We start from the raw sequence: 26,211 nt of genomic DNA on the forward strand, positions 1-26,211 counted from the left end.
GCCCCCTCATCTACCCAATCAGAATGTGTTAAATAGCTACACTCCGCCCCTATACAGCACCAGAACCAATCAGAATAATAAGGTAGTCACTAGCTCTCTGAGTTTCCCCACTTTTTCCAGACGCCCTTTATCAATATGGCTACTTAAGGCGCCAGGCCTTTTGGGATTTGTAGTTCTTTGCCGTGAGAGGCGCAGTGTACGAAAGCATTTGCGGGACTGCGTTGGTTGCCGGGAGTTGTAGTCCTCTAGCTTATCTGGACCCCCCCCCCCTTGTTTCCGGTGCCGTCACGGGACAGAGCAGTCGGTGACAGCTCCGAGGGCCCCCACCTCGCTCCCATGGCCGAGCCGGACCGTGAGTCGGGGGCCCAGGTGGGAGGGTCGGGCCGCGCCGGGGCCTGGCTTTGAGCTGCAGGCCCCGGGGCCCGAGGGCAGGCTCGGTAGGGTGGGAGAAAGGGGCTGTGTGAAGGGAGTGGGATTTGGAGGACCGTTGCTAAGTGGTCGGTATTGCTAGGATGGTGGGATTCTGGGTTGTGAGATTTTTAAGGGTCCGTTTGCCAAGTTCTTAATGATCGCGTTTCTTGCACTTTGGTTGCTGAGGACCCTCGTTGCTAAGGACCAAAGTTGCCACGATCCCGGTTGCCAAGGTTGTTTGGTGTTAGGGGCAACTGTAGGATATTGGGGGGACCCCTGCTGCCCCTATCTCTTTCCTTCGGTTCCTGTGCCTCTCCTAAACCTCCACCTCCACTGTATCTCCTCACCCACACTTAACTCTGAGCAGAGGTACCCCTACTTACTTCTCATGAAAAACTTCGTCCTCCTTCATTCTCCTGCCCGGCACACACACTACCATGCCCTGCCTAACTTTGAAGTCTTCCTTCAGTCCTGTTTCGCCTGCTTTCTCCTCCTAAACCTTCCCCTCAGCCTTTCCTCCTCACACAGTCTTCCTTTCTAAAATAAGCCTTTCCCCATCTTATTACCATCCCCGACTCCAGGAGAACTAGGTTGGGGGGTCCTCTTGTTGCCTCCACCACTATGAACCCTTCATCCCTTTAACTATTACCCCGCACTGTAACCACGTCTGCTCCCCCTCCTCCCCAGCCTCTGACCCTCTGGAGACGCAGGCAGGGAAGGTGCAGGAGGCTCAGGTGAGATGGGGAAAGGGGTGGAGGGAAGGAGAGAGATGGATTTGGTTCCTCATTCCAAATTGGGGGGGAGTGGCAAGGGGAGGCTTTTACCCAAGGGCCCTTGGCTTATGGTCCTGATTCCTAACTCCAACTGGGGGATTAGTACAACCTCCTGGGGAATGGTGGTTTCTGGGGACTGTCAAGGGAAAATGTACAGCCTCAACCACCGGTCGCCCTTCCATATTGTCCTCTTGTCTTTCTGTTGTCCACCCCTTCCTCAATTCCTTCTGAACTTCATTTGTGCTGGACCTGAAAGAGAGTTTTCCAGTTTGATTCCCAAACTCTCAGATCTCATGGGGTGGGGGAAATGACCTTATAGGGTTGATTGTAAAAGTGGCACCGAAGCTGGGTGTGATGCCACCTGTGCCCCCAGCGCCTGGGAGGCTGAGTGAGGAAGATGGAGAAATTTGAGACAGGTTGGGCCCTATAGTGAGACTCTGTCTCAAGGTGGGGGGGGAACTCCAGGAATGCACAGCAAACTTTGTGGGTCTATAATCTAGAGATTATAGACGGGTCTAGCGAAACTCATCCTTGGAGGAGCTCGCAAGCTAGTGAACAAGACCAAGATATAGCCACAGTGTTCTAAGTGAAGTGATTTCGAATTTTCTTAAATAAGATCAGCTATGGTGTTCCCTGCAGAGTGCGAAGACCTGAGGAGCAAGGAGGAGGAGGAGATGTTTTTGGTAGTTGTTGCGGGGTGGTCCTTTATTGGTGTTCTGACTGCACTCTAGTCTCTGTGACCTCATTTAGTCTCTCTGGCATCCCAGTGAGCGGAAGGCCTTTCATGGACACTTTACAGATGCGGAACTCAAACCAGTGTAGAGGGAAAGGGGAGGGCTTGAAACCTATAGGAAATGGGTCCACTAAAGTGGGAAGGTAGATGAGCCATCTCAAAGATGTGTGGAGACACTTGCCAATGCCTGCAGAGCCCCCGCGGGCCAGGTTGTCTTCCTGTACTAGACCAGGGGTTTTCAGCCTTCCTAACGCTGCAACTCTTTCCTACAGTTTCTCATGTCATGGTGACCCTCAACCATAAAATTATTTTCATTGCTACTTCATAACTGTCATTTTGCTACTGTTATGAATTGTAAGTATTTGATATGCAGGATGTCTAATCCCCGACCCCTGTGAAAGGGTTGTTCAAACCCCAGGGGGTCACCACCCACAGGCTGAGAAGCATTGTGCTAGACAGTGCCTACCACCACTGAATGCCAGCAAGCCCATCACTATGAGATCACTCTCCAAAGGGAGGCAGGTATGGAAGCTGTGGTCAACAGTACTCCCATAAGTGCACAGCAGAACTGGGACAGCCTGCTGTGGGTCCCTGCTATCTTACTTGTCTGGCTCCTAAAATAAGACTCAATGCCAGACCAAAAGATTTCAGTCAGAAGGGGTCTCAGTGGCAAAGATGATGTGGGGGTATCAATTGCGGCATTTTCCAGACAGGGCAGCGCTAGAGAGGCCCCAGTGGCCGTCAGGAGAGGGAGTCAATGAACTATGGTTCATCATACAATGTGTTACTATGGAGCAACAATAAAGAATGAGGTGGGCGGCTGGAAAGACGGCTCTGTGGCTAAGAATGTATACTGCTACTCCAGACGACCTGAGCTCCATTCCCAGGACCCATATCGGGAGCTCACAAGAGGTCGTAACTCCAGTTCAAGGGGCTCTGACTCCACATGCACAAACATACACATATACACATATTAAAGTAAATCTATAAAAGAATTGGGTAGGTCTGTGAAACATGATGAAGTATCATACTCTGGCAAGACCCACATCTACGATATCAATGCGTAAAAACTCATGCAGGGAAAGCCGCTGGAGTTCTTTCTGTTTAACTGCTGCTTGACTTTGCTTCGGCATTTGTTCATTCTGTAAAGGCTCAGGAGGCTGAAAAGGGAGGATTATGGGTTGGAAGTCAGCTTGGGAGAAATAGTAAGGCCTGTCTCTTTTTAATTTCTATTTGTTTTGTGGGTAGGATGCACAGTGCATGTGTGGTCATCCGAGGACATCTGTCCTCCCCTCCCACCGTGAGGAACCCGGGAGCAAGCTCAGACGGTCAGGCTGAGTGGCGAGCATGTCTCCCTGGTGCACTCTCTTGCCAGCTTTTTAGCTTTAAAACTCAGGAAGCAATCATTTGAGAGTCAGGCATGGTGCTGCCATACTCCTGCAGTTCCAGTTCCCCAGAAATAAAAGTAGGTAGCTCAGGAATTTGGGGTCACCCTCAGACACATAGCAAGTTGGAACCAACCTGGGCTACGTGGGACCCTGTTTCAAAAAAAAGTGATTTGAAAAGGAGGTTTGGAAGCATAGTAGGGAAGGGGTGGTCTGGGGACTTTTGAGCAGTTAGTTGATTGAGTTGGTCAGACTGTTTCTGACACTTACTGCAAGACCAGCCCTAGCCTAGCACCCAGTCTGCATGCATTTAGTGGCAGATGGCTCTGGAAGTCCTGTTATCTAGGCTGGGCATCAAGCCCCTGCCCTTGTGCAGCTGATGTTATGGCACTCAACAGATGTTTGTGATATGAGGGGGCTTAAAGGAAAAAGGGGTGGACTGCCCTAAACAGGCCAACACATATGGGGAAGAGGAGGGTCAGAGATGGAAACTGAGTCAAGGAAGCCAGAGCAGGACCCCAGGGGAGAGAACTGACTGAATCAGGTGGAGCTCTGGAATAGAGAGATGGGGGTAAGAGGAGGGCTGTCAGGAGGCTGAGTGGGTACACAGGAAATTGGCATGAGGGCAGGGTGGGGTAGGGAAGCCAACTAAGGGACAGTGAGGCCATTTGGCAAGGGGACTAGGAGCAGGAGCTGGCTTTGGGGAGATGCTGAGGCCACTCTGGAACATTGGAGAAAGGTGGGGTCACCTTGAGAGGCTCACATATGGGGACAGAAGCAGCATCACCATTGTCTAGGCTGTAGCATAACTGTGGCAGGTGGCCCAGGGAAGTGGAGAGGACCAGCTGAGAGGCCAAGGGATTCACTGTTCAGTCTCACAGCAACCTCTGATCTGCATGGACAAGTTGAGGCCCCCAGGCTGGAGGCCTAGCTCCAGTGGCAGTGGTTACCCAGTGTGCATGAAACCCTCCCTTCAGTCCTAGCATTATCAGGCTGTGATGGCCAACTGGTTAGAACAGTAGACGTGACCTAAAGCATCACACTGCAATCCTAGCACTGGGGAGGTGGAGACAAGAGGATCCCAAGTTCAAGGTCATGTAGACCTCATAGCAAGTGTGAGGCTAGCCTGGGCTACATAAAATCCTATCTCAAAAAGCAAGTCAGGCATAGTGGCATGTACCTTTAATTTCAGAAGTCAGAGAGAGGCAGAGGCAAGTTGATCTTTGAGTTCAAGGGCGCCCTAGTCTCTACATAGTGAGTTCTAGTCCAACTAGGGATATATAGTGAGACCCTGTCAAAACAAAAAAGATGGGGGCAAGCATGGTGGTTCATGCCTTTTAAGTTTAGAAGACAGGTGGATCTCTGGGAGTTCTGGGTCAGCCTGGTCTACATAGCCAGTTCTAGGCCAGCCAGAGAGATCCCATCTCAAAAAATAAGGCCTAGAAAGTCAGTTACACGAGGAGATGTGAATCCCCTCCCTATAGGCCACCTGTCCCAGAGCCCTCATGCTGGCCCTCTGCTTCTCCAGGCCACCTCCTGGTCAGAGCCCTACTCTCTTTGAACCAGGCGTCACCCCCATCCCTTACCCCTCCCTGCCTCCCTAACCCCACTTTTTGGGCTTGGCCATCCCACCTGCCCCTTCCAGGACTCAGACTCGGACACTGAGGAAGGAGCTACTGGTGGAGAGGCAGAGAGTAAGTGTCTTCCTGGAGGAGGGCTGGGAGGTGATCTGGGGCCTGGGGATCTGGGGAAGGACTCCTCCAGGAGTGATGTCTAAAGCGTGTAATAATGAACTTGGTACCCGAGGCTGCTGCCTGTGGGAGACACTGGGACCTCGATGGTGGGAGGATAGTAGGTTGCATGGTTGGGCAAGGCCCTTGGGCCCCGGCCCGATGCCTACCTGGCACTGTCTCTCTTGTTGTTGGTCAGTGGACTTTCTGCGGAACTTATTCTCCCAGACCCTGGGTCTGGGCTCCCAGAAGGAGCGTCTGCTGGACGAGCTGAGCCTCGAAGGAGTGACCCGCTACATGCAGAGCGAGCGCTGTGAGTCCCCCACTCCCGGCCCAAAGTGACTTCTGAGTTGTTGGGTATGAACAGTAAGAAAAGCTGCCGAGTGTGGTGGTCCGTACCTGTAATCCCAACCCTGAGCAAAGGGATCGCCTTTCAAGGTTGGCCTCAGCTGTGTTGTGTGTTTAAGGCTAATCTGAGCTACATGAGAGCTTTCCTAAAATAAAAAATGGGAAGAAACCCCACTAGTGAGATGTAGAGATGGCTTACTAGTTAAGAGCACTGACTGCTTTTCCAAAAGACCTGGGTTGGATTCTCAGAACCCACATGGTGGCTCACAACCATCTGTAACTCCAGTTCCAGGGGATTCTATTTATAGCCACCATGGGTGTCAGTTATGTACCTGGTACACAAACATTCGCACAGGCAAAACACCTGCACGTTTAAAAAGAAACTCAGCTCTTCAGGAAATTTAGGCAAGAGGATCATGAATTTGAGGGTAGCCTGGACTACATAATAAGATTGTAAACAGTTAGTGTGGTGGAGTGAGGCGCTTGGATGTTGTTCTCGAGCCCCACGAGTCTGACAGGTTTGTCGTGTGTGCGGTGTGTGTGGCTGGAGCGGGGAGGGCAGCTGCACACAGGAGACCAGCCCAGCTCCTACTCAAGAGGGCACCTTTGCACAGAGAACCAGGCCACACTGGCCCAGACTGAGTCACATGACTGCCCTGAGCTCTGCCTCCTCTGAGTTCCCTGTCTCTGATTGGCCACTGCTTGCTTTTGAGGGATGGCACAAGTAGGTGCTGAGGATGGAGCCCAGGGCCTCCTCCACAGGGTAGGCAAGCACCACTGAGCTGCCGGCCCAGCCTCTTTTCACGGTTGTATGCTGGATGGGTGTGAGTTTACACTACGGTCCCTGAAGGTTGATCTGCCCACCTCAGCTTTCCAAAGAGCTGGGAATATAGACCAACATCACCAGGCCCTCTGGGGTGACTCAGGGTGAGGCTCATTATCAGGAGTGTGACTGTGCCCAGCGAGCTGGCACACCTGCAGTCCCAGATAGTCTGGAAGCTGAGGCAGGAAAGTCTAAACTCAAAGTCAGCCTGGGCTTCATAAAACAAGAGGTAACCAGAGACTGAGGAGCTATGTCAGGCCAGAGTGCTGCCACACCAGCGTGAGGACCTGGGCTGAGTCCCCAGCACCCGCCTAAGACGCTCAGTGCTTTTACACCCAGGGCTGGGGGATAGAAGCCCCAGGTCCCAGTGAGAGACCCCTTAACAAACACGATAGGGATGGGGATGGCTTAGCAAGCAAAGGTAACTACCACCGAATCTGGCAACCTCAACTGGATCCCTGGAACCCACATGGTAGAAGAGAAAAGACTCTCAGAGGTTGTCCTTTGATATCCACACCTTTGCTGGGCATACACACACCAATAAATGTGTGGAAAAAAAAAAACAAAAACAGGTGGACAGCTCCTGAGAAACATCACACACACACCCCAGAAGAAACAATGATTAGAGCAGGACCCAAGTCTTGAGAGCTGTGGGTGTGTTTGCTGTGCTATTATTACAGGAAGCTTGTCTCAGATGCCAACTAGCTGGGTCACCAGCTAGTGATACTTGTATTTCTCGTTGAGCAAAGTCTGAGAAACCAGGCCCTGGCGGTCCTCAGCGGGAACAATGGGGCTTTGAGGGTCCTGAACAGCCCTTTGTTGAGGCCGTCTTCTCCAGTTTCCCCCTCGTCCAGCTGCTCATCTCCCTCCTAGGCAGCCAGGCTAGGCGGCTGAGCCTCCCTCTCCTGCTGCAGGCTGGGCAGTTGCCTGCAGAGAACCCCAGCAGTGGCCAGGAGCCGTTGTCTTTTCTTCTCCGTACACTCAGATCTTAGAGTCACTGGCCTAGAGGGCGAGGGATTTAGGATAAATGTGATTAGTCAGCCCGTGGCTGTTAGCCAGGCTCTGGGCTAAGAATGTCCCAGACATCTTTGTGCCTGGTTATCACAGGAGAGCTGTGTGGTCTCTCTGGCAGTAAGCTAAACAGGAGAGGAAACAGGCACAGAAAGGCCATGACTTGGTGCAGGCATCTGGCAAGTAGCACAGCCAGAATTTGATACCAGGGCCTTTGAAGGAAGGTCCTGCCCTGTAGCTGTGACTCTCTCGCCTCAGTCCCCCAAATGTTGGTATTAGAGGCATGCACTACCACACTCAGGCCCTGGAATCTAGAATGTGTTCCCCAGCCTCAGTGCCCAAGATCTGCAGCCAGACTAGGGACAGTTCCATCCTAAAAAAGCTGAGTGCCCAGGCTGTGGCTTTTGTTTTTTGTTTGTTTTTTTTTTTTAAAAAAAACATTTTTGTTGTTTCATTTTGTTGTTTTTCAAGACAGGGTTTCTCTATGTAGCCTTGGCTGCCCTAGAACTCGCTTTGTAGACCAGGCTGGCCTCAAACTCATGGAGATCTTGCCTGCCTCTGCTTCCCAAGTGCTGGGATTAAAGATGTGTGCCAGCACACCCGGTTTAGACATTGTGTGTGTGATGTGTGTTAGTGTAGGTGTACGTGTGCTCGGCAGAGGACAGTTTTCAGGAGTTTCTCCTTCCACCATGTAATTTCTTGGAATCCATCTCAGGCTTGGCCGCAAGTAAACGCCTTTATCCACAGAGCCATCTCACCAGCCTTTGACCTTTGTTCATACTTCTTGTCCTTTAAACAGAACACCCCAGGGGTGCCCAATTCATGGGACACCACACTTGTGTCTATCTATCAGCTAACAGACAGATGCCAGGGCTGTGTCGCTGGGCTGCCTGCCAGCCAGCAGCTGAGGCCACAAACAGGGCTATTTCTGCCCAGCTATGTGCTTATGAATGGGTTCGACCATATCACCCATCTTCCTTTCTTTTCTTTTCTTTTCTTTTCTTTTCTTTTCTTTTCTTTTCTTCTTTTCTTTTTGTTTGTTTTGTTTTTCAAGACAGGGTTTCTCTGTGCAGCCCTGACTGTGTCTTGGAACTAGCTCTATAGACCAGACTGCCCTTGAACTTACAGAGAACTGCCTGCTTCTGTCCCCCGAGTGCCCTCCACTGCTGCCCAGCACCCATCTTCTTGTCTAAGAACCATTAAAAGCTGGGAGCCCCAGCACTCGGGAGGCAGAGGCAGGTGAATCTCTGTGAGTTTGAGGCCAACCTGGTCTACAAGAGCGAGTTCCAGGATAGGCTCCAAAGCTACAGATAAACCCTATCTCAAAACAAACAAACAAACAAATAAATAAATAAATGAAAATTTAAAAAACTGGGAGCAAAGCTCTCACAAGGATACAAACCATTGAGGTAGGAGTAGAGGCGCACGCCTTTAATCCCAGCACTGGGGAGGCGAGGGGAGGCAAATCTATGTGAGTTCGAGGCCAGCCTGGACTACAGAGTTCCAGGATAGCCAGAGCTACACCGGGAAAAAATCTGTCTTGAAAAACAAAACAAAAGAAGAATACAACCACGGGTCTGAAAAAGTTCAGTACAATCGAGGATCTAGAGATATGCTCGGTCAGCAGAGTGCTTCTTGAGCATGTGCAGAGCCCCGAGTTCAAATGCTGGGCGTGGGCAGACTTGGTGGCAGACAGCTTTCATGCCAGTGCTCTGGATGTAGAGGCGCGTAGGTCCCTGTGCGTTCAAGGACAGCCAGGCTCACAGTGAGACCCTGTCTCAAAGAAAGCAAAGAAAAGCTGGTCATGGTGGTGCACACCTGTGATCCAGCATTTAGAAATGGAAGCTGGAGCCTGGCGATGGTGGCGCACGCCTTTAATCCCAGCACTCGGGAGGCAGAGGCAGGCGGATCTCTGTGAGTTCGAGACCAGCCTGGTCTACAGAGCTAGTTCCAGGACAGGAACCAAAACCTACAGAGAAACCCTGTCTCGAAAAATCAAAAAAAAAAAAAAAAAAAGAAAGGAATGGAAGCTGGAGAATCAGAAGTTCAAGGTCACCCTTGGCTGCTTACAGAATTGAAAGCTGAGATACAGGAGATTCTGTCCTAAAGAAAATAAAAAGTGAGTGAGTGTAGTGGACTCAAAGGAGCAGGCTGACGGGCGGCTTCTGTGTGGACAGAGCAGCACAGTGAGGGCTGTGTATAACACTCTGGAAATGGGTCGTCTGAAATTGAAACCTGTCACCCCAGCACCTGGATGCTCAGGATTCTGAGCTATCCTGGACTACATAGGGAGACACTGTCTCAAAACCAAGGGAAATAACAGCAGGCACGCTGGTGCACACCATAGCTTCAACACCCAAGAGGTATAGAGGTACCCTCAGCGGCCAGAGGCATTGGACCACATGGCGCTGGAGGTAGCAGGTGGCTGTGCGCGGACATGGGTGCTGTACACTAAACTCAGGCCCTCTAGACAAACAGCAAGTGCTCCTAACCTCTGAGCCTTCTACCCAGCCTCATCTTTCTGTTGTTTGTCTTATTTTTGAGAAGGATCTCACTTCTTTGCCCCAGCTAGCTGGAACTCACTGTGTAAACCAGGATCTCTTACAGAGATCTGCCTGCCTCAGATGAAAGAAAGAAAGAAAGAAAGAAAGAAAGAAAGAAAGAAAGAAAGAGAAAGGAAGGAAGAAAGAGACTTAAAACCAGCAGTGATGGCACAGTTTTAATTTCAGCACTCAGGAGGCAGAGGCAGGCAAATCTCTGTAAGTTCAAGGCCAGTCTGGTCTACTTAGCCAGTGCTAGGCCAGTCAGAACTACATAATGAGACTTTGTCTCAAAAAAGAAAACTAATTAAAAATAAGTTTTTAAAGTCATACAATATTGTATCCAGAAAGTAAGCTGTTACCCGAATTTGGTTTGGGTTGATTTTCAAGGTTGTAGGGATGGGACTCCAGCCTTCAAACTAGCCAGCGTTGTGCCCCCGAGCTGGCCCTGCAGCCTTCTCCACAAGACCTCACCCGCTGCTGTCCACTCCCTCTGCTGTCCCTTCTGGTTAGCTGGGTTTCCTCACCTGTAATATGGGGTTGCCAATACCATCCTCCCCACCAGCAATACGGGTGGGAGGAGAAACCTTATCACATGATATAAACTCTCTCCTCCAGGTCGCAGGGTCATCTGTTTGGTGGGAGCAGGAATCTCCACGTGTAAGTATTCCCTCCTTCCAGCCACTTCTAGAGGTATGGGGGCCCTGGAAGGATTTCTGCATGTATGGGGCTAGAACCTCTGACTGAGCGCTCCTCCTTAGCTGCGGGTATCCCTGACTTCCGCTCCCCAACCACTGGCCTCTATGCGAACCTGGAGAAGTACCATCTTCCTTACCCAGAAGCCATCTTTGAGATCAGTTACTTCAAGGTAGTCTCCTGAGATATGGGGAGGGAGTTCCCAGCTCCAGGCCTTACCTTACCTGTCCTGTGGCCCTCTGCTTCTCTTTCCTACAGAAACATCCAGAACCGTTCTTTGCCCTTGCCAAGGAGCTCTATCCCGGGCAGTTCAAGGTGAGGTCTTTTTTTGCCTGGGGAGATTGGGATGAGCAGGCAAGGGAAAGAGGCTCCTTATAGGCCCCTCAAACAAGAATTATATGATTGTTGAGAACCCAGGCTCTGAGACTGGCAAGGTGGTTCAGTGGGTAAAGGCACTTGCCACCAGGCCTGATGACAGCTAAGTTCAGTCCCTGGGACCCACGTGATTGAAGAAGAATACTGGCTCCCACATTTGCACCGTGGCAAGTGCACACCCCCCATATAAGTGTGTAAATAAGAAATTCTGTTTAAAGGTGGGGGGTTGATAGTATATGCCCATAACTGTAGCATCTGGGAGGCAGACAGGAAACTTTCAAATGCAAGGTCAGCCTAGACTACATAAACCTTGTCTCAAAAGTTAAAAAAAAAAAAAAATTGGAAGAGGTGAAGGGTTGTGTGATGTTTTACTCTTTTGGCTTTTTGGGGACTTGCTACCTAGCTCCCAAATAAACCACACAAAGAGACTTATTCTTAGTTATGAATGCCCGGCTTTATCTTGACTTGTTTCTTGCTAGTCTTTCTTAAATTATCCCGACTACCTTTTGCCTCTGGGCTTTTATCTTTCTCCATTTTTGTATACCTTTCATTCCTTCTTACTCAGTGGCTGGCTGGGTGGCTGGCCCTGATGTCCTCCTCTCCTGTTCTCTTCTTCCTCATTTCTCCTTCAATTTATACTCCTGCCGGCCCTGCCTATCCTTGCTGCTGCCTCACTATTGGCCGTTCATCTCTTTGTTAGGACCATCAGGCACAGCAGCACAGCTTCACAGGGTTAAACAAATGCAGTGTAAACAAAAGTCACACATCTGAAAATAATATCCCCAACAGTTCCTTTTTTTTCTAAACAAAAATGAAAAAGTTTAACATGGTAAGACTGTGTACAATACGAACAATTATCAAGTAAAGATTACATTCATGATGTCATGGATTCCAGTTCATTTATATCTGGCAAATGAAAAGAAAATACCCCATCATCGATCCTATCTTATTGAATCTATAGTTTAATAACTAATTTACTCTCTATTATAACTAAGGAAAACTTCAACTGTAACTATCAACTCCATCAAAGACCCCAGAGGATAATATTATTTTGAATAAACAAAAAGTGCATTGTGAACAACTTCCGAAAATTGTATAAATGACAGACACATCTGACTGCCAGACAGTTCCTTTGCAACACTGGGGCATCCATCTTCAGCTTGCAGGCCCATAGTGTCTGGAAGACTTTTCAATGAAGCAGGAAACTTGAATGACTGTTCTGCCTATATTGGCAATTTGTCGGTCACTTTCCTCTGTGTCCTGCAGAATGTCTGGAAGTTTCTTCTGTGAAGCAGGAACCCTGAAGGACCCGTCCAGCCTTGTTTGGGCAAAGTTCAGTGGTCACTCTCCTGTGGGTCCTGCATGTCCAGTTTATACAACATATCGTCAAGCAGTCCAGGCAAGAACAGTTTCTTTGCTCAGTGGCTAACCTTGCCACATTGAAAGCAAACTCCGGAAGGAGTTTCTTCAGTGCCCATCATCTCTGAAGTAAATGGTGTTGCCAGGAGCAAATGTGTCTCATTGTCATAAAAATCACTAAATTAACAAAACATTTTTTTTTTTTTTTGGTTTTTCGAGACAGGGTTTCTCTGTGGTTTTGGAGCCTGTCCTGGAACTAGCTCTTGTAGACCAGGCTGGCCTCGAACTCACAAAGATCCACCTGTCTCTGCCTCCTGAGTGCTGGGATTAAAGGCATGCGCCACCACCGCCCGACTAAAATTGGCTTTTAATTTGTACTCATATACCAAAATCCATGCTAATCCAAAATATCTGAGATTAATAGTTGTCTTTTTATCCTATATTCCTCTAAATTATAACAAACATTCATGACCACCAAATAACCAAAGACCCACCCACACCCATTCTTGGAAATGTGGACATTGTTTTCTGTAGACTGCTTCCCGCTAAATGTGGGTGAAGCATCTTTAGGGTCCCAGAGAGAAAATTTGAGATAATGGCCAAGTCCTGGGAAGGTCAGTGATAACATTTGTTGATAGATATCACCTGTCAATCTCAGGCAGTCTCCTTGATCAAACCAGATCCAACACAACCTGGAACAAACCCACAGCCTCTTGTTTCCTGTGGAAACAAAAGCAAAACCACTTCTCCAAAGCATTTTTTGATTTCCATTTGACAAATACATTTTTTGACTTTTTTTAAAGTTAAGGCTTTCTTAAAATATCTAGGCTGTTTTATTTCAACAGTCTCTTTTTTCAATTCCAGGTCTCTTAGCAACAGTTCTTTGTTTTTCCGCAAACAAAAAATTCAAAATCAACACATTACTATACAGGATCCAGATTCCCTGTGTTTCCCAATTTTGCCTAGCTTTTTTCTTTCATATTACTTTTACTGTCTCTTTAAAAGACTATTATTTTAAATGTATTTTTTTCTATGACTGCCTATACCCATTCTCTTTCTTAAGCCTACACACATCGTAAAACACACTGGAACCCATTTAGAGATTTTTTCCATCTGGATCTTTTTTACTGCATATCTTTTAGCCTTTTTTTGACCACACAAGCAAACTGTAGACTGCTAAGCTATACCTGGATCCTCCGGTGTTCTGGCAGCTGGCTTTGCTCGGGTCAGGTGGTGAATGCTAAGCCCAGAGTTTGCAGCCTGTTGGAGGCTCATGCCTGAGAACTGTATTAAGCGTTTCTAGCTGTGGAAGTCGAACATGCATTGCCACAGTGGTTTTTACTTGCTGTTTCTAGTTTCTGTTTAGCGCTGCCAGCTGAACAGCAGCGCCTGTTTTGAAGGGGCTGTGTCCTGTACCCCTCCCCAGCTTTCTCAGACTCGAGATGGATATAGAGCCTTACATTGGAACGCCACAATGTTGTGTGATGTTTTACTCTTCTGACTTTTTGAGGGGCTCGCCATTCAGCTCCCAAATAAATCATATACAGAGGCTTATTATGACTGGCCAACCTTAGCTTGGCTTGTTTCATGCAGGCTTTTCTTAAATTATCCCAGCTACCTTTTGCCTCTGGGCTTTTATCTTTGTCTATTTCTATATACCTTGCTTTCCTTCTTACTCCGGGACTGACTGGGTGGCTGACCCTGATGTCCTCTCCTTGTTCTCTCGCTTCTCTTCTTCTTCCTTGGTTCTCCTTCTATTTATCCTCTCTGCCTGCCAGCCCCGCCTATCCTTGCTCCTGTCTCGCTATTGGCCATTCATCTCTTTATTAGGACCATCAGGTGTTTTAGACAGGCACAGTAGCACAGTTTCACAGGGTTAAACAAATGCAACATAAATGAAAGTCACACACCTGAAAATAATCTCCCCAGCAGTGGCAAACTACGTGTAAGAGCACATAGTGCTCTTGTGGAGAACCAGACTTCAATTCCCAGCACCCATGTCAGGCTCCCAGGGGCTCTGACACCTCTGGCTTCAGTGGGCCCTGGAAGCCACATGCATTTGCCCACGCAGACCCATATACATAATTTTTCAATAAAATATTTTTTAAAAGAAAGGAAGGCTTGGTGTGGTGGTGCACACCCTTAGTCTAAGCACTTGGTGGGCTGCAGCAGTAGCTCAGCAGATCAGATTGGCTACTCTTCCAGAGGACCCAGGTTCAATTCCCAGCAACCACATAGAAGCTAACAACTGTCTGTAACTAAAGTTCCAGAAGATTCAACATCTTCACACAGACACACATGTTGTAAGCTCCTGCCACCGGCTAGCTTTACCCGAAATAACAACACACAAATTGTATTCTTTTAAACACTGCTTGGCCCATTATATCTAGCCTCTTCTCGGCTAACTCTCGCACCTGGACTAGCCCATTTCTAATAATGTGTGTAGCACCCCAAGGTGCGCTTACCGGGAAGATTCTAGCCTACCTCCATCCTGGGTCAGAGCTTCATCGCGTCTGCCCCAGAGAGGAGAGCTATGAGTCTGAGCTCGGCGTCTTACCTCACTTCCTCTTCCTCCCAGCATTCTGTTCTGTTTACTCCACCCACCTATGTTCTAACCTATGAGGGCCAAGCAGTTTCTTTATTTTTTAACCAATGACCTTTCTCCATCACACAAATGCAGGCAAAACACCAATCATTGCACATAAAGTAAATAAATCATTAAAAAAAAATCCCTGCAGCCGGGCAGTGGTAATACCCGTCTTTAGTCCCAGCACTTGGGAGGCAGAGATAGACAGGTCTTTGTGAGTTCGAGGCCAGCCTGGTCTACAGAGCAAGTTCTGGGACAAGCCAAGCCTATACAGAAACAAAAAACAAAAAACAAAACCTTGAAAAACAAACAAAACCCAAAACTCCAAATAAATGCTAAACAACTTTAAGAAAGTAGAAGAAAGGAGGAGGAATGGGTTGTGGGCCTGACCGGCCTGGCTGCTCTCCTCGCCCTCACCTTGTTACCACATGGCTCTGAGCCTCAGTTTTCCCAAGTATAAGAAAGCTGCTGGGAGTCTCAGAAAGGGCTGCGGCCCAGGCCTGGTGGGAACCTCACTGTGCAATTGACTGGCTGGTGAAGTCCGCGAGCCAGCACCACACCCTCACATGGGTCTCCTCGTCTGTGGTGTGGGAGAATGCCATGCTCATCCTCACTGGGCCTTGGCGTAGGGTGGGCATGTGACGGCCCGTGGGTATTTCCATCACACTGTTACTCTCTCCTCAGCCAACCATCTGCCACTACTTCATCCGCCTGCTGAAGGAGAAGGGGCTGCTGCTGCGCTGCTACACGCAGGTAGGTGGAGGGCGGGCGGGCGGGAGCAGGGCTGGCCATGGCTGGTAGGCTGTAGGCTGGATGGGTTTGGAACCCTCCGTCAGAACTGGGGGTGGCACAGGCAGGCACAAGGCAAGTGACCAGGGCTCAGCTAGTTTTAGTGAGTGACCTGCAGTGTGCCTCTTCCTCTTAACCTCAGTTTCTCCTTTAGAAAATAGGGACCAGAAATTGGGTATGTGGTTACATGAAGGAGCGAAGACAGAAGGGGCAGAAATCCAAGGTCATCCTTGGCTACAAAGTGAGTTTGATGCCAGACTTCAGGCTGTGAAATCTTGTCTTTAAAATAACTGGATAGGCCAGGCGATGGTGGCGCACGCCTTTAATCCCAGAACTCGGGAGGCAGAGGCAGGTGGATCTCTGTGAGTTTGAGACCAGCCTGGTCTACAGAGCTAGTTCCAGGACAGGCTCCAAAGCCACAGAGAAACCCTGTCTCGAAAAAACAAAACAAAAAAAAACAACAACAACAAAAAACTGGATAGTCAATTACATTATTAAGATATAAACTAAATGCACACGAGAATTTTTTGGTAATAAAAAGATCCTAAGCAACTTCAGGCCCTCTCAAGTCTATTGTGAGGTGACAGTGAACTCCCATCAGATCATCCCACGACACTGCAGAAGGACTCTTGTCTGAGGGACACATGTGTACCACAGCCATCCCTAGTCAGGACACTGGGACAGTTTCCTAACAGTTGACACTGTATCATAAAGGAGGTTTGCTTTTTATGACTTGTGTGAGCCTGGCCTTGGCTACAGTAGCTGACAGGCCACCATGGCCACACTGGAGTGTTCAGAAGCGTGTTCCAGTGGCTAACGTCTAGATGAGTAGCCAGACAGAAGAGTTTGGGCCTCTCCCTCACTCGTCGATGTGCTCCAGTTCAGACTGTTCTGCGGCAGTGTCCATGTGCGCTATAAATTACACCTCAGAACACAAGCTGGCCAAGCACGGGAACACATGCCTGTAGTCCCAGCATTGGGAGGCTGAAGAAGGAGCACCGTGAGTTCAAGTCTAACCTGGGCTACATAGTGAATTCAAGGCCAGCCTTGCTCGTTAGCCAAGCCCTGCACCCCACACACACACAAAAATAAAAAGGAAAAGCAGAACTCCAGATTGTACAGAGTTAACATTTGAATACTAATAGGTATTGTTTTCCTCTGGCAATCCTATGAGGCACCTGCAGTGTCAGAAATGGCCACCAGGGGGAGGATGAATGGAGGGCAGGTGCCTGGAGGCCCTAGTTGGGGAAGGGACAGTTCAGTCCTTCAGGGGCTGCCCATGCTCAGGACATTCCTAACTCAGAATCAGTCTCATTCACAGAGCAAGGCTCAGGACGAAGGCTGCATGTGGTTCTGTGTGTCTCTGGCACCTTTGTTTGCTAGCTTCCATGACAGTAGATGTCCACCCAGGAGTGGCGCTGCCAGAGCGAGCAGAGCAGACACCCCTGCAGTCCTGGTGCTGAGGGTCTCGTGTGACAGGACAGGAGGGATGTGTCACAGACACACCTAGCACGTCAGACGTCCCAGGCCGAGGCCAGTCGGAGCTGTGGGAGTGGGCGCTGGCACACAGAGGGTAGGCATGGAAGCCTCGCCAAGAGGGTTGACGCTGAAGCAAAGACCTGAGACCTGGGAGGGAAGGAACCTTCAGGCAGAGGCTCACTATGAGTGTGTGTGGGGACAGGAGCAAGGGAGCCTCCGAGAGCAGGCAGGAAGCTGCCATGTTTGTCTAGCCAAAGTGGCTGGAATACAGACCTCTGGCGAGGGCCACTGAGGAAGAACAACAGGAAGGTCAGGCGTCTCTTTGGAAGATGAAGCATGGATGGGAAGGTGTTGAGGAGATGGCATTCTGCCTCGAGACCCTGGGAGATAGCTCCATAGAGAGTGGGGGCAGCTGGACATGGAGCCGGGGCTGAGCGGAAAGGCCGCTGGAGAAGTCTGTGCGTGTTGATTCAGATGACGGGGTGAGAACCTGACGCCCAGACAAAGCTAGCTGGGAGTGAGGGCTGCCAAGTGCCCTGGCTGCTGGCACTTTCAGATATCATCAGAAAGCCAGCAGAAACCTGTTCAGTGCGAAATGTTCAGATAGCTGACAACTACCTGCAGTATTCTGTAAATTTTAATTAATTTAATTGGTGTGTGCGTGTTTGCAAGTTTGCACACACATGTGCAGGCATGCCACATCAAAAGTTTGGAGGTCCCAGGACAATTTATTTTTTTATATTTATATTTTTTATATTTATTTTATGTGTGTTTTGCCTGCATATATGTCTGTGTACCAGTGCATGCAGTGCCCATAGTGGCCAGGAGAGGGCGTTAAGAGGTGGTGTGAGCTGCCATGTGGGCACTGGGAACCAAACCTAGGTCTTCTGGGAGCTCATCCAGCACTCTTAACTGCTGCACCGTCACTCCAGCCCCCGCCCCCACACATGTTTGAGTGACTTATTATGTAAAATGTGTAAAGGTGGAAAAAATGTCTCACTTGCCCACTTCGTGACCGTTTTCTTCCTCGGGCTCTTTGCCCTCTTCTCCTCAGTCACCGTTTGAGTCACTGGCCCGCTTTCTGGAACACAGCAAATTTCACTTGTGATTGTGCCGACCCAGCAGCTCTGAAGCTGTGTGGTGCTGTTCTCAGCTCAGGACACAGGAGCCCATCACACATTAGCAGTTAGGATCGCCCGAGCTACTGTGGTCCCACAGAACAACGGCTGCAGGTCTTCCAACTGTATATGTGAAATTCACAATATAGAAGGTTCCCTGCATGCTGCTTTTTCCACCCAGCCCCTTGTCTGGGACCCTTCCATGCCCACATTACACAGCAGTACCGTGCTTTCTAATAGCTGAGGATTGATCTTTTTCTCCTCCCCTCCCCCCAGCCCATGGGTCTGGGGGGATGGGGTGTGCTGGGATAGGTAGGCCCCAGGGCTTCCTGCCTGCAGGGGAAATGCTCTACCACTGAGCCTCATCCCCAGCCCCGCCCCCTTGCTAGAGTCTAGGCAAATGCTTTCCTGCTGAGCCTTGAGCCAGGCAGGCCTTAAACCTGTCATCTTTCTGCCTCCCCTCACTTGCAGCCCAGATCACAACCAGTGCACCAGGCCAGCTTTACTCTGGTACTGGGGAGAGGGAGCAGTCCCCCACGTCATCGTCCCGGGGGGCGGGGCACTTAGCTGTGATGTGCTGCAGGTACCTATGTCAGAGGCACTTTGACCTCTCGCGGGGTCATCAGGACGTAGCTCCATTGCAAGGGAAGGGTCATCTGTACGGGTAGGATCCAACCGGATCTGAGATCCAGGCATCCCCTATGGTCCTGAGCCGGGTTTCCCATGGATACAAGGCCTGTGGTAGTTCTATGGGCCCTTAGTGAGTCATTTGCTTGTGGATAGCTACACTCCAGTGAGGGACTTGGTAGACTGAGTCGGCTGCAAAGCTGATGCAGGAAGTGCGACTTCCAGGTGTGGCGGTCAGCACTTTAGTGGGAGGTTCTCAAGGTTGGGGCTGTCTCAAAAAGACATGACTCCCACCAAAGAAACAAATAAGCCATTCTTTCATTTTATTTATTAATGTGAAAAAATCGGATGACATTTATTTAGTGCGTGTGTAGAGTTTAGAGGACAACTTGGGGGCATTGTTCCTACTATCACGTGGTTTTCTGGGGGTCAAAATCGGGTTGGTGGCAAATACCATTACCTGCTGAGCCATCTTGTCAGCCCCTCCTTGTGGTGTTTGAAGATGAACTCACACTTCACCTGGGCTGGCCTGGAACTCACTGTGCTGTTTACACTAGCCTCAGACTTTAGCAATCTGGAATTATAGGCGTGATCCACCATGCCTGGTCCTATTTATTATTTATTTCAGATTTTTTGTTTGTTTGTGTTTCAAGACAGGGTTGTAGGCACTGTGTAGCTCTGGCTGCCCTGGAACTCACTCTGTAGACCTGGCTGGCCTCCTATTCACTGAGATTGCATACCTCTACCTCCTGAGCACTGGGATTAAAGGCGTGCACTACCAGTTTTTGAGGTGGGGTCTTCCCATGTAGCCCTGACTGGCCTGACACTAGCTTTGTAGCTCAGGCTGACTTTTGCTTCCAGCAGTCCTCCTGCCTCAGGCTCCAAGTGCAGGAATGCAAGCAGCCACCTTGACTCCTGAGTGGATTCATTTATTATACCAGTGCTTAGCCAGAGCTGGTGCGTACGCAGGTTGGGGCCTGCATAGGTGTAGTTGCTTTAGTAACTTGTGGCAAATGGTGGGAAGTGTGGGAGCTGTGGCCTGAGTTTACAGAAGGGTCAGATGGGGCTGATGATCAGTGGGTCTGGCCTTATTGAAATTTGAGCCTGGGCAGACTTTAAGCAGCCCTGACTGTTAACCCTTTGGTAGCCCCACTGGAAGAGTGGGGACTTTGTACATACCCTCGCCGTCCCTCCTCTCAGAGCCCAGGAGGGCAGGCTGTCTTCTGACCTTCCCCTGTCTCCCCATCCAGAACATAGACACGCTGGAACGAGTGGCGGGGTTGGAGCCCCAGGACCTGGTGGAGGCCCACGGCACCTTCTACACCTCACACTGCGTCAGCACCTCCTGCCGACAAGAGTACTCGCTGAGCTGGATGAAAGGTGAGGCCCTGGACGGCGCGGGCTTGCCCTGCTGTAGCCAGGTCTCCAGGGCTCTGGCACCAGTGTGGTCCTCTTAGCTCCTTAGCCCTTGCTAGTTAGTGAGCTGCTTGGCTCTTTTGAGACTAGATTTGTCTGTGTAGCCCAGGCTGGCCTTGAGCTTTCGCTTCTGCCTCAATCTCCCCAGTGCTGAGACTGAAGGCACTCAGCTCTCCTGCTCTTTATAGTGCTGTAGAAGCCCCAGGGATTCGAGGTGGCGGCCAGTCTCTGCTCCCTTGCCACCCCTTCTGCCGGGCTATGGAACATATGAACTACGGAGCACGGCCAGCTGCAGAGACTCAGTGTTGGCTCACAGCCACCGTGTCACAGAGTCACTGAAGTCATGACGTACATGAAGTCTGTGACCTACAAGGTGTTTCGCCATTTTACACTCAAGTCCTTACATCAAGGCAAACACAGCGTCATCCTAAAGACAGCGCTGAAATGAGGGAGACCTGTGTCTGCAGCCATTATGGGGCCACTGCTCCATTCATTCTCTTCTAACACCAGACGGGTCCCAGGGAGTGAGCTTGACCTGTTAGGTTTGAAGATGGCCTTGCCTTTTTTTGGGGGGGGGGGTTTGAGACAGGGTTTCTCTATAGCTCTGGAGCCTGTCCTGGAACTAGCTCTTGTAGACCAGGCTGGCCTTGAACTCCCAGAGATCCACCTGACTCTGCCTCCCGAGTGCTGGGATTAAAGGCGTGCGCCACCACTGCCCAGCTGGCCCTACCTTCTGAACTAACTTGCTGGCCCAGAACATTTTAAATTTATTTTTGAGACAGGATCTCTAGTTTTATAAAATTTTTGTGTTTATTGATTGTGAGATAGAAGTAGGAGAATCAGGAGTTCGGGGCTAGCCTTGGCTACATAGCAAGTTCCAGGCCAGGCTGGGCTACAGGACAAAAAATAACAGTAAATTTTGTAAGTTCCGTGTAGCTCAGACTTCCACAGTAGACAGGGAAATGTGTAGAGATGGTGCTAGAAGCACACGTGACAGGGTTCACTATGTCACTACTGTCACTGTCCCGCTTACGTAAGGACAGAGCATCCAAGAGAAAGAGCCAGTCCCACGCCCTCAGTGCCAGCCCCAGCCTGTTTCTGGCAGCCATTGTGCTGAGTCTGAAGCTGCTGTGTCACTCTGCGAAGCTATGTTCTTTATGCTGACTTCACAAAGCTCCTGGTGTCCCCTCGAGATCAGGACAGCTGTGGCTTTTGTGGCAGGACCCTGGAAGGTGACGCCTTTCTGACAGAACGCCAGCCAGCTGCCCCCAGACTGAGGGCTCCTGAGCAGCCCAAGTGTGCACAGCTGGGGTGGCGGACAATGGGCATCACCCCGTATGTCCCTGTGGAGTGGCGTCTGCCACCTGCAGAACAACATGTTGTTTGTACAGCAACACCCTGAGTGGTGGCGGCTAGAGTCGCGCTCTGTGAGCCAAGAGACGAGGGGCTGAGCAGCTGAGGCCAGCTCTGAGGGCTGCAAATGACAGACCCGCTTTTGAGCTCCCTGCTGTCCTAAGGGCAGGACTGGAGAAGGCTGTCATAGAGTCCACGCCCCCCGCCCCCAGGCAGATGAGCTTGAGGTTGGCTCCATCCCAAAATTATCTGGATGTCCTTTCCTGACCCAGGGGCAAATAGGACTGTCCCCAAGACCCATAGGAAGGGCTTGACTCCCATTCCCCAGATGGAGGTCTGGTGGAGTCCAGGGTGCCTGTTAGGAGCATGTGGGTTTGCTCCAGTGTTGCCGGCTCATTCACTAGCTGTAGGCAGTGGTGCTTGGGGCCACCCCCTGGATGCCTGGAGATGAAGGTGACAGCTCTCTAAAATGGGAGCACTTCTTTGATAAGCCAGAAGGACACCCCAGGAGATGTCTTAGTGGTGGGGGGCACTGTTTGTTTTGTGGTGCTGGGACTTAGGTATGCAAGGTCAAGTGCTCTACCACTGAGCCATGCCCCAGCCCCTCACTGGGAGATTCTAGGCAGAGGCTCTACTGATAAATCATGTCCCAAGTTTCATAATGTTCCCCCATTGAGCAACATCCTTAGCTCTTGGGTTTGTTGCTGTTGTTAAGTATTTTCGCATTTATTTGTGTGTTTGCATGCGCATGTGGATGTGGTCTATACATGCACAGCATGCCTGTGGATGTCACAGGACAATCTGCAGAAGTTGTGGATCATCAGGCTTGGCAGCAAATGCCTTCATACAGTGAGCTACTTCCCTGCTCCAGCTCTGGGTTTTGAGACATGGTTTTGCTGTGTAGCCAAGGCTGGCCACGAGTTCACAGTCCCCCCCTCCTGAATTCTCCCAAAAGCAGGCTTAGTGGCATGCACCCCTGTCACCCAGGATGCATTCATGTCGACAGTAGGGAAGGGCGGAAGAGGGCTTCTCCAGCCCTGGAAGGCCTCATACCCCCTCTCCCTCCTTCTTTCCCACCCAGAGAAGATCTTCTCTGAATCAATCCCCACGTGCGAGAAATGTCAGAGCGTGGTAAAGCCTGGTGAGCCTCAGGGTCTGGCGGGACTGGAGCTGGGCCCCTCTCCCCCACTGTTCCCCACACTTCACCTCTGGTCACCTCTGCCTTGTGGCCCATCCCCTACTGTCCTGCAGAGGGTGGGTATCTGTGCCACCTCAGGCCCCAGTCTGCCCCCGACTCCTGCCTTTCTAGCTCTGTCTCCCATCCTCCTCTCCTGTCTGTGTTCCTTTGTCTGTCTACCCCAGACATCGTGTTTTTCGGTGAGAATCTTCCGCCGCGCTTCTTCTCCTGCATGCAGTCAGTAAGTGTCCACCCTGGGCGCGGCCCACTTGGGCCGCCTGCGGGGCTGGAGTGGAGGCGGGACACAAAGTCCGAGCAGTGGGGTCCAAGTCCTTCCTGGCTGTTCCCTGCAGGACTTCTCCAAGGTGGACCTCCTCATCATCATGGGTACCTCCCTGCAGGTGCAGCCCTTCGCTTCCCTCATCAGCAAGTAGGTTGAGGGAGTAGGGCTGGGGGTCAGCTGGGAACAGGGCACCAGGGCAGATCTTGAATCCCAGCTCCCCGTTCCCAGGGCACCACTATCTACCCCACGCCTGCTCATCAACAAGGAAAAGACCGGCCAGGTGAGTCTGCCTCAACTTCCCGCTCTCCCTCTGCACTGGGGGCTGTTTTGCCCTCTTCCTCAGGAGGATGAGAGCGGTCTCTGTATCCTACCTGGAGAGCGCCAGTGCTTTAGACTTGCCAGCTCAGGCTGGAGAATATGGGAATGGGGTGCTGGGCCAGCCGGACGCTGCAAGCCTCTGCACCACTCTGAAGTCCTTTGAGCCAATGACGGAACCATACCTTGAAGCCACTGAAGCCCTAGTGCTTCCTGGGATCCAGGAGACCAATCAGTGCACAGCTGACTGCCAACTGAGACTGTCCAGGCCTGACTCACCTCTCCAGGGGAGGCCTTAGTCCTGGGCAAGAGAGAAGATGCATAGGAAGGGGTGTGGCCAGCCACCAGGGGCATAGTCTCTCCGTGGGTCACAGTGTTCAGGCATTACTATTCTAGTACCTTCTTACATATCAGAGTCTGGGAACGAGCCCCTCGTAGGCAGTGGCTGACTGTTTATTTGGAGCACACACATCCTAATGCTGTGTCTCCCCGACATGTGGCTTGATGTGGTGTGAGCTCTGGAGACAGTTGAGACAGGCTCCCATGTAGCCCTGGCCTCTCAAACTCACCAGGTGGTTACAGATGGTCTTGAACTCCTGCTCTTCCTGCCTCTGCCTTCCAAGTTCTGGAATTACAGGCATGTGCCCCACGCCTGGCTGTGTTGTTTTGGAGGAGCTTTTTGTCGAAGTTTTTTTTTTAGCAAAGGCTGGCCTTGAACTCAGAGATCCACCTGTCTCTGCCTGTTTGCTGGGATTAAAGGCGTGCACCACCACTGCCTAGCAAAGGTCTAGAAATGTAAACATCACCAAGTCCCATCCCTAGGGAACTCCTGTGTCTGGGTACTCACTACCAGCAACCGCTGACAATACAAAAAGAGGGGACATCTCTGGTGGATGGAAGGCTCTGGGGGAAAAAGCTCAAATAAAATGATAACACCCTCCAAATCAGATTCTGATTAAACATCTGTGACAAATCTGAGTAGACAGGAAACAAAGGGCACAGAAGAACACCTGAAGTGACACAAGAAGGATGGTGGCCTGTGTTTGCGATCCACACTGGAGAGGCAAAGATTGGTGGGGCCCTGGGTTCACTAGACAGCCAGTCTCACCAATTGCTATTCCAGGCCTATTGAGAAACCTTGTCTCAAAAAGAATATGTTTGGGCTGGGGAAATAGTTCAGTGGCAGAGTGTTTGCCTGGCATACACAGAGCCATGGGTTCAAGCTTCAGCAGTGACAGAAAAAAATAATGGTTTTGAACAGGAGAGATTTCTCAGTGGTTAAGAACACATTCTGGGGGGCTGGAGAGATGGCTCAGTGGTTAAGAGTATTGCCTGCTCTTCCAAAGGTCCTGAGTTCAATTCCCAGCAACCACATGATGGCTCACAACCATCTGTAATGAGGTCTGGTGCCCTCTTCTGGCCTTCAGGCATACACACAGACAGAATATTGTATACATAATAAATAAATAAATAAATATAAAAAATAAAAAAAAAAAGAACACATTCTGCTCATCCGGAAACCTAAGTACAGTTCCCAGTACCTGTGTTAGGTAGCTCCTGACTACCTTAAGCCCCAGTTCCTGGGACCTGACACCTCTTCTGTCCTCTGAGCACCCTACACAAAGGGCACACATACAGAGACCACATATGCATAAATAAAAACAAGCCAGGGGTGGTGGTGCAAGTCTTTAATCCCAGCACTCAGAAGGTAGAGGCAGGTGGATCTCTGAGTTCAAGGCCAGGCTGGTCTACAGAGAGAGTTTTAGGACAGCCAGGGCTACCCAGAGAAACCTTGAGTGGATAATAAATATAAGCCAGGTCTGGTAGCTCTGGGAGCTGTCCTGTCCCCACAGACACGCTCTTATCTGTCCTGTCCCCACAGACAGATCCCTTCCTGGGCATGATGATGGGCTTAGGAGGTGGCATGGACTTTGACTCCAAGAAGGCTTACAGGTGAGGCCTGGGCATGGGGGGAGGGGCGGAAACAGCTTGGGAAAGAAGACAGAGGCCAGCCAGGCCTCAGCCCACTCTCTAACTCCTGCTCACGCTGCAGGGATGTAGCCTGGCTAGGTGACTGTGACCAAGGCTGCCTGGCCCTTGCCGACCTCCTTGGATGGAAGGTGAGGAGCTAGGCCACCCAACCCATCCTGAGCCCAGCCCCATGAGGATATATTATGGTAACCTTTGACTTCTCTGACCCTTGCCCCTGCAGAAGGAGCTGGAAGACCTTGTCCGGAAGGAGCATGCCAGCATAGATGCCCAGTCAGGGTCCCAGGCCCCCAACCCCAACACTACCACCTCCCCTAAGAAGTCCCCACCTCCAGCCAAGGAGGTGGCCAGGACCAAAGAGAAAGAGGAGCACCAGTGACCTCCCAAACAGGACAGTGGACTCCCCGCCAGCATGGTCCCTCTAACGTGCAGCTGGTGTGGGGCTCAGGAGATCCTTCATTCTCTTAACCACTTTCTTGAAACCAGGGTCCCCAACTCAATCCCAGAAAATTCTAATATTCCTGAGGCTGAGGCCTGCACAGCCCTTCTCTAACAGCCCACAGCCTCTAATCCCCCTGCCGAGGGCAAGAAGCAACCTTCCCTAACTTCTAACTACTCCCAGAGATCAGGTTACCCCAAAACTCCTAACTGTGCCAGAACAAGGTATTTCTCTATTGTTCTCAAGGGACCTGTGGCTAAATCAAATTAACCTACCCCACACAGGGGCTGGACTTTAGTGAAATATGACTTCACCCAGAGGATGGGGCCTGTGGGGTCTCTGCCTCCCACAGACAAAGTGGGTGCTGTCTCCCCTTTCCTAGAGACCCACTTGCCAGCCAGTGGGGGGCAGGGAACCTTGCTTATTGGAAACAAACTAAAACCAAAACAAACTAA

The 26,211-nt window shown here is 50.5% G+C and overlaps 1 protein-coding gene across 2 annotated transcripts; it reads left to right on the forward strand.

Moving 5' to 3' along the window:
- The first annotated feature begins 211 nt into the window (after nt 1-211).
- Nucleotides 212-26,211, forward strand: Sirt2 (sirtuin 2). Of its 2 annotated transcripts, XM_050119109.1 has the most exons (16): nt 250-352; nt 1,099-1,145; nt 4,948-4,996; nt 5,232-5,345; nt 10,373-10,414; nt 10,516-10,622; nt 10,709-10,765; nt 15,456-15,524; nt 20,035-20,164; nt 22,635-22,694; nt 22,916-22,971; nt 23,084-23,160; nt 23,242-23,293; nt 25,211-25,281; nt 25,382-25,448; nt 25,541-26,211. In XM_050119109.1, the coding sequence occupies exons 1-16, from the start codon at nt 337-339 to the stop codon at nt 25,694-25,696; spliced, it is 1,170 nt and encodes a 389-aa protein (XP_049975066.1). In that variant the 5' UTR covers nt 250-336; the 3' UTR covers nt 25,697-26,211. The 2 variants fall into 2 exon arrangements, with proteins under 2 accessions (XP_049975067.1, XP_049975066.1); XM_050119110.1 differs by lacking the exon at nt 1,099-1,145 and having other exon boundaries at nt 212-352.

Source organism: Alexandromys fortis, unplaced genomic scaffold (assembly GCF_014885135.2).
Source record: "Alexandromys fortis isolate MF-2015 unplaced genomic scaffold, M_Fortis_MF-2015_v1.1 scaffold_140, whole genome shotgun sequence".
Classification (NCBI taxonomy): domain Eukaryota; kingdom Metazoa; phylum Chordata; class Mammalia; order Rodentia; family Cricetidae; genus Alexandromys; species Alexandromys fortis.

What these genes read in the sequence shown, in the direction of transcription:
- Sirt2 (XM_050119109.1), top strand. An exon ending in TGCTGCGCTGCTACACGCAG is followed by an intron (nt 15,525 to 20,034) that starts GTAGGTGGAGGG and finishes CTCCCCATCCAG; the next exon opens with AACATAGACACGCTGGAACG. An exon ending in TCAGAGCGTGGTAAAGCCTG is followed by an intron (nt 22,695 to 22,915) that starts GTGAGCCTCAGG and finishes TGTCTACCCCAG; the next exon opens with ACATCGTGTTTTTCGGTGAG.